Source organism: Centruroides sculpturatus, unplaced genomic scaffold (genome assembly GCF_000671375.1).
Source record: "Centruroides sculpturatus isolate CEXI.00-Female unplaced genomic scaffold, Cexi_2.0 scaffold788, whole genome shotgun sequence".
In the NCBI taxonomy this organism is placed as follows: Eukaryota; Metazoa; Arthropoda; class Arachnida; order Scorpiones; family Buthidae; genus Centruroides; species Centruroides sculpturatus.
Window position 1 is genome coordinate 214,067 of NW_019384922.1, and position 8,737 is coordinate 222,803.

An 8,737-nucleotide genomic window follows, 5' to 3' on the forward strand; every position below is an offset into this window, starting at 1 on the left:
ATATATTACAAGAAATAATACAAAATAGATAACTTTTAAAAGGTATTAAGTAAATGATGGTGAATTAGAATTCATAAATCAGAAAAAAGTAATTTGGCAAAGAAGGATTACAAAAATTGGAGATCATATTATTGTAATTATATTTTTACACTTTTAATTTTATTAATGTAAATCCACAGTTTATGCACAATAAAAAGATGATTTATTTTTAATATAATTGTTTCATAACTTACTGTTATTGGCTCCTCTTCATCTAAGGACATATATTTTTCATATTCAATTCCACCNAGAATATATTCAGGTGTGAAGATATGTGAACAGGCTCATCGCAAAATGTCGTCTTTCAAAGTAACATTACCAACTAAAGTACATACTAAACTAAACAATCCTGAAATCAGAAGCATAAACAAGCTTCTAGCTATAGCTCTAGGCTACGATCGAGACGTATTCTGACTTTATTTGTCTGTCGATTTCACTTCATTTTCTATTTCTCTTCTCTCTCTCTAATCTGGCGAGCGTTGAATTTTATAAAGTTTTGTAGAATTTTGTCATAAAATGGTACTTTAGGACAAATAATATATATATATATATATATATAATTATTGTAAAACTGATCATGTATTCAAATTAGATAAACTAAGAAATACTACATATATCATATTGACTATAATGTCATGGCTGGATGGTCAAGGTTGTAAAAGATGTCAACCTACTGTTCTGAGAAATTCAAATCCAAAAAACAATGACAACATCTAATTTCAAGATACTACTCTGAAAAAAACGACAACCAAGCAGTGATTGCATTATCAGCTTCTTGATGTGTGTTTAATTTTTAATAGTTATTTGATGAGGCAATTATAGTGTTCCATAGAATGTGGTTAAGTTAACATAGTAGTAGTACAAACCACCAAAAGGAATGTTTACAAGTCAGGAATTGTGGTAGTTTTATAAAATCCAGAGAGTATGTGATTGGTGTAAATCCTTACTATACACCAGACTAAAGAAAGCCTGTGAGAAGGAAACCTTGCCCTAAAGAAATGTACCCAGGTGAGCAGATGCCTTTCAGAAGGGACAAAACCAATCACTTCTCAGAAAATGATCATCCACCCAGCACTATTGATCATATGAAGACTTATAGTCAAAGACCTTACTAGATGTTGACTGAAAATGAAAATGCAAGGAACTGTTTGGAGGCTAGTGTTTCTAGAGAAACTATGCATACAATTATGGAGATTTCCTTCATATGAGGAAATTTGCATTGAGACATTGTCATTTACGTATCATTGACAGCACTTTGCATCTGCAGCAGGGCATCTTGGTTGTTATAAACAAGAAATTTTCATAAGAGTTGCCATACAGCCAAATTTTTTAGGATTTGTCCAATTTGAAATACTTCATCAAAAAAATGTCCAATTTGTTCATTTCTATCTGAAAATATTGCAACTTGTATTGGTAATAAAAACAGTCAAATGAAAATTGTAGTATCTGCAGATATTGCACACAATACACCACCTATCCTCACATGCATATGTGTCTTTACTAGTCTGTAACATACACATCACATTGGCTTTGTGTAGTGCTATGCAATGGCTTCAAAATTATCAATGGTTTCATGCAATCTTCAAATAGTGAAATCTTCTTGTTTCATGCTATACCAGATAGAACAACCATAAATGCACAGTATTAAGATTTTTCCTGGGCCAGTGTTTACATTTCTGTAATTTAACAGTGATCAAAACTGCTTTGCAAAAAACCTATCATCACACAGAACAAGTCAATGCCAAATGTCATCTATTGGCTGTTGTATAGAAACAGTTTCATCTACGGGGATGGGAAACCTTGAACACCCACCCTATTCCCCAGTTAGGAGTCCCTGTAACTGATTTGTTTCAGAAATTGAAGGAACCCATGCGATGAGTAAATACAGTAGTCAAGAAGGCATTATGCTGTTTGGCACTTTTCCGCTGAGGGATCCGACAACCTTCAGCCTGTTATTCTATCTGCATATCTTGTTTTAAACCACTTTTTCCTTTTGAAAATAATTATTTTATATTTTAGAATTTATTTATCAATACAGGCAATGTCATGTGGAGATTGCCATCTCCAATATGACAAATATAAACGATAAAATCAAAATTAATAGAGCCTCGAATAAAACAAAATCTCTATCTTATCTAATTTAGCATTGTATCATCCAGTAAACAACTAATTAATATTTTCATTACAGCATCAGCTAATTTTCATAGTTTTTGTTTTGTGAACTAAAGTAGAAACTAAAAAATTCTAATTTCTACTTTATTTGTAAATGTCAAAAATATTTTAACTTCTAATTGGAAGTAATAAATTAAGATTAATAATGAATTTCAGTAATAATTACATATCTAGAGCTATAAGCCAACAATTTTTGCTAAGCATGCCACTAGTTTATGAAGGTTTAATCATAAAATTATTTAACTTTTATTTTATTAAATATGTTAATAAAGTTAATGTAATCTATAGAGATAAAAAACTTACCACAGCAAAGAGGCCAAGCCCAGCACCAACATTCATTAGAAGTGGAACAATGTTGAATTTTCCTCCTCTGCCACCAACAAGAATTTCAAATTTTATTCCATATGCTTTATAGAGAGTACGTTCTGTATCACTATAATAATGGGCATATCTGCAATAAAAATATTTAAATATAAAAAATTTATATAAATAACTTATAAATTTTTACTTTTAGAATTTAATATCTCACTATTTAACAAAAAATCAGTGTTATAAATATCAAGAAGAAATATCAATTAAAAAAATCTTGAACTTTAAAGTTCTAATTAAATATTGTATCAAGAAGTCACTGATTTGCAAGAATATATTTTGAGACATTTATTTTTTGACTTAATGATAAGACAAACATATTTTATATTTTGTTCTTATATCATAATTTTTAGGTTTGTATAATAAGAAAGATTTGTGTTCAAATCCAATCCTGAACTTATGATTTTTCATGGTTAATACAGATCTATTATGTTTCATCTCTGAGTTAAAATCTGCTTTAAAATCAATCTTTTAAAATTTAGCAGTTTCATATAGTTTCATTTGGTCTAAACTTAATTAATATATCAAATATTAACTATAATTGATGTAAGTCCAATATAAAAAGTGTGTTATACTCATTATGGGTAAGCTCAAAATAATGTAGTCAGTAGTCTGGGTGGGATGTGGATTATGATATCTAAAATGTACTACCTGTGATAAATTAAAGGTCTGAAGTGGGTTCATATTTAGATTTTTAACATTATCTTATTACTCAACCAACTAGCAAAGATAAATGTTTGACTAAAGTGTTGTTAGATTAGACTTGTCAAATATCAACTAAAAATAGCAATAATTAGAAAGTAATTTTTTTCAATAGTATTAGTTTGAAAAAAAAAGCATTTTTTTTTCAAACTAATACTATTGAAAAAAATTACTTTCTTTATATATATAAAAATAAAGTATTATAAAACCTTCACTTTTTTCTAGCAATTTCTTTAATCAAACTAACATTTTTGGCTATATTTAATGGCCTTCCTCAGGTTCTACAATATTGGAATGTCATATATTTGAAATTTGTTTTCATTCTTATGACATCATTGTTTTTACAAAAAGTTTTTCTTTGTAATTTAAAAATAAATTTTTGTTAAAAGAAAAACTTTGTAAAAACAATGATGTCATAAGAATGAAAACAAATTTCAAATATATGACATTCCAATATTGTAGAACCTGAGGAAGGCCATTAAATATAGCCAAAAATGTTAGTTTGATTAAAGAAATTGCTAGAAAAAGAGTGGAAGGTTTTATAATACTTATTTACAGAAGTTCGTTTTCTGTGCATAGAATTATATATATATATAAATATAAAATATACACATACACAAATTCTTGTATGTATTTAAAAAAAACAAATTTGTATTATCTTTATCATATATAGAAAGTTAATAGGAGAAATTTTAGAGATTTAAACAGCCACTTAACTTAAAAAGTTCTAATCTCCTCTAATTTTAAATGGAAATCTGCAAATTACCTGAAATTCCATCCGGGAGATATTTTGACAAACGGATCATCCAATCTACGAAAAGAGTATGTTGGCATACATTCATCTTCATTAAAATCAAAATTGCAATCCCAGTTTATTATTATTGCAACTACACCACCCTAAAAAGCATACAAAGAATTAAAAACTCTATACATTTGAAATTATTATTATATAGAATGTATTAGATATAAAAATGTAATTGAACAGTGATAACTTTAGCTCTCAGGATTAATAATTAAATATAATTTAATGATTATGATTTTTAAATAAAAAACAAAAATGGCACAAAAATCAAGAAATACTCTAAGAAACTGTTAAAGTTGTGACATAAAAGCTTGCAAAGGTTGCAAAGTGATTTGAATGCAATGTTACTGTAGCACAAATTCAGTATCAGAATAATACAAGAATGCCCCATAAGTTGGATGATTAGCAGTTTATAGATATATCTAATTAGGTGCTAATTAAAAATAACCATAGAAACTGCTGAAAAGTATCCAGATAAATCTCAAAAAATTTATTGAAGAGTGTGGATACCACCATATCAAGTTTTCAAGGCTAATGATACTAAAATGGCCATGTTTATTGTGAACCAAAGTGAGATGTTTTCACATTTTGCGAATTTCAGATATTTGTATCTCTTACCCTGTTTTGTTATGTCCATTTTTACAATCTATACTGACTGATTGTAAAAATGAAACTTTCTTTTCAAATCAGAATGCACATGATCTTTAAGACAATTTTTAAAACTTTCATTGATTCAGTTAATTGTTAATATAAACTTGTAAATTGCAGGGTTACTAAGTGGACACCTGAGCAGGATATATTTTAGAATATACAAGATACCAAATACTACAAAAGCTGAATTGTGACAATTGTAAATTCAAATTATCTCATGGCTCACCTCAAGCCAACTGCTGCACAACTGTATTGTCTGATAGAAATAGATTTGTTGCATAATATTTCACTAATAAGTGAATTTTTTGCATAAGATCTGAGCATCATATAAATGCATAATACAAGTTTATTTATTACACAAGTTCAAAGTACCAGAGGTATCAAAGTTACATTTCACCCAGCACAACATTGAAGATGTTGCTTTGAGTAAAGTTACTTTCTTATTTGTCCTATTCACAGAAATCCTTTCAATGGTTGGATTAATCCCAGGAAAACAAAGGAAGCTATCAGATGAGAATTCAGCATTACCACTCTAGCTAGACTGGTTTATTTTTTTGTACTTTTGGTTAACTCATAACATACAGTACATGAAAGAGAACAATTCCATCTTGTGACATTGAACAATTGACTATCCAATGTACCCTATACCATATACTAGTGCCATCCAGTCAATAAATTAAAATCTTTTTCAATAGTAGAACTTAGCAAGTGCTATTATTAAACCAATTTTGTTTTCTACTGGTTCACCATATTTCCTGACTGAATTCATTTTGACTATACATTTTTCTAACACACAGTTTTACTTCTTCACATCAGAACCATAATTTCATCTCAATCAAAATGTTTTATCATTTCAATAGATTTGTAATCATTTTTTTCCAAACAATTTTTAGATTAAAGGAATTTAAAAGGTTGATATAATACCCTCTACCTAAGAGCTGTGCCATCTGATGTGGCCATGCAACACAGCATTATTATTTTACTTAAAATATTACTACAAATACTTTTGACAAATTTCAGATTGTCTTCTTCAGGTATAGAATAATGAAACCTTACAATTTAAAATTTAGGTTAATGTGCTCCACATGGCATAATAATAATAATATAAATAAACAGCAGGTAAACAAGTCTGGTGAGAACCTCACAGGTTGCAAAATAGATTTTATAAAACAAAGAATTCCTTAAAATGCATCCCAAATTATTTTTAAATATACCCAAAAACTAGTAACCAGGAACCCTACAAATATCTCAATCTGCTGTTTTTAGTCCAAACTTACAATCCTAAAAACCAGCCATATTTATGAGAAGAGAAAAAAAGGGTAGTCCTTAGTGGATAAGGTGACACCTGAAAATGTGTTACTGTAAAAAATCAATATTGGCCAGATTAGAGTCGTTTTTGGTCTATTGTTCTTTTATGGTACGGAGACACCTCAATCTAAATGAACAAGTTAACATATGCATATCACAGTTCAAATAGAATTTTCACTTCAAATTTCAAAGTAGCCGTATTTCAAACTAACCAAATTCCTTAATGTAAATTTCAACGTCCTCAGTCAGGACAAATAGTACAGTTATGAACTAATGGGATTTCAAAATATCAAAGTTCAAATTAACAAGGATTACCTATACTGTATCACATTGCATTTGGATTAAATATTATATTACTTCAAATTTAAGATGCATTTCCACTTTATAAAAACTGTTTTCCATCTAATGGACTTCTGTTTAACAGATAATAAGTTGGTCGTGACATAAAAGCTTGCAAAGGTTGCAAAGTGATTTGAATGCAATGTTACTGTAGCACAAATTCAGTATCAGAATAATACAAGAATGCCCCATAAGTTGGATGATTAGCAGTTTATAGATATATCTAATTAGGTGCTAATTAAAAATAACCATAGAAACTGCTGAAAAGTATCCAGATAAATCTCAAAAAATTTATTGAAGAGTGTGGATACCACCATATCAAGTTTTCAAGGCTAATGATACTAAAATGGCCATGTTTATTGTGAACCAAAGTGAGATGTTTTCACATTTTGCGAATTTCAGATATTTGTATCTCTTACCCTGTTTTGTTATGTCCATTTTTACAATCTATACTGACTGATTGTAAAAATGAAACTTTCTTTTCAAATCAGAATGCACATGATCTTTAAGACAATTTTTAAAACTTTCATTGATTCAGTTAATTGTTAATATAAACTTGTAAATTGCAGGGTTACTAAGTGGACACCTGAGCAGGATATATTTTAGAATATACAAGATACCAAATACTACAAAAGCTGAATTGTGACAATTGTAAATTCAAATTATCTCATGGCTCACCTCAAGCCAACTGCTGCACAACTGTATTGTCTGATAGAAATAGATTTGTTGCATAATATTTCACTAATAAGTGAATTTTTTGCATAAGATCTGAGCATCATATAAATGCATAATACAAGTTTATTTATTACACAAGTTCAAAGTACCAGAGGTATCAAAGTTACATTTCACCCAGCACAACATTGAAGATGTTGCTTTGAGTAAAGTTACTTTCTTATTTGTCCTATTCACAGAAATCCTTTCAATGGTTGGATTAATCCCAGGAAAACAAAGGAAGCTATCAGATGAGAATTCAGCATTACCACTCTAGCTAGACTGGTTTATTTTTTTGTACTTTTGGTTAACTCATAACATACAGTACATGAAAGAGAACAATTCCATCTTGTGACATTGAACAATTGACTATCCAATGTACCCTATACCATATACTAGTGCCATCCAGTCAATAAATTAAAATCTTTTTCAATAGTAGAACTTAGCAAGTGCTATTATTAAACCAATTTTGTTTTCTACTGGTTCACCATATTTCCTGACTGAATTCATTTTGACTATACATTTTTCTAACACACAGTTTTACTTCTTCACATCAGAACCATAATTTCATCTCAATCAAAATGTTTTATCATTTCAATAGATTTGTAATCATTTTTTTCCAAACAATTTTTAGATTAAAGGAATTTAAAAGGTTGATATAATACCCTCTACCTAAGAGCTGTGCCATCTGATGTGGCCATGCAGCACAGCATTATTATTTTACTTAAAATATTACTACAAATACTTTTGACAAATTTCAGATTGTCTTCTTCAGGTATAGAATAATGAAACCTTACAATTTAAAATTTAGGTTAATGTGCTCCACATGGCATAATAATAATAATATAAATAANTGCAATAGATAAATATGATTTATTAAATAATGCAATGCATCAGCACATTAAATTATGTGACAGATCAATTTTTTACACTTTGCAATTGCCTCATAATTTACTTTATCCATTTCATTTTGATTTATGAATTTAATAAATTCATCCAGTTTATTGGATCAGTCAGCATAGAGATAAGAAACGTGATTTATACTACTTGTGATTTATGGGAATCTAGATTGATTTCTGAATCCCTATGTTAGTATGTTAATACCTTTCTGCATGGCATGTGGCTGACAAATATGATACACAAAACTCTAGATTGTTGAGATAAAAACGAAATCTCATTTTTGGCCCCAAGTTGCCCCAAAATTAACATGGTATTACTGCAAAAAACATCTAAAATCGTAAATTTTATGAAATGAAACTAATTGTATTTTTTTTAAATGGATTAATGAAAAGTATATTCTTGTTAAACATTTTAAGTACAGTGGTACCTCAGGATACGAAATTAATCCGTTCCGAAACTGAGATCGTATCATGAAAACGTCATAAGGTGAATCATTTTTTCCCCATACGATTACATGTAAAACCAAATAATTCGTTCCAACACTAAAAACACACTCAAATTAAAGCTAAGTTGTACATTAAAAAAAATAACTGTAGTAAGAAAAACAAATGAAAAATGCGAACTAATGTAACGTCGTATGGTGAGTTTTTGTTCGTATCGTGGAGCAAAAATATGTTCGAATTTCATGTCGTATCCTGAAAATTTCGTATGCTGGGGCGTTCGTAACCTGAGGTACCACTGTAT

General features: G+C 29.1%; 1 protein-coding gene across 1 annotated transcript in view; it reads right to left on the minus strand.

Moving 5' to 3' along the window:
• Window positions 1-2,493: 2,493 nt before the first annotated feature.
• Window positions 2,494-8,737, minus strand: part of LOC111631873 (P2X purinoceptor 4-like) — a 36,313-nt gene continuing 30,069 nt past the window's right edge. Inside the window, exons 7-9 of the mRNA XM_023376210.1 lie at window positions 8,198-8,309; window positions 4,049-4,179; window positions 2,494-2,662 (exon numbers count right to left, since the gene is read on the minus strand). Coding sequence (XP_023231978.1) covers window positions 2,494-2,662; window positions 4,049-4,179; window positions 8,198-8,309 — 412 coding nt within the window. The remainder of the gene's footprint in view (window positions 2,663-4,048; window positions 4,180-8,197; window positions 8,310-8,737) is intronic.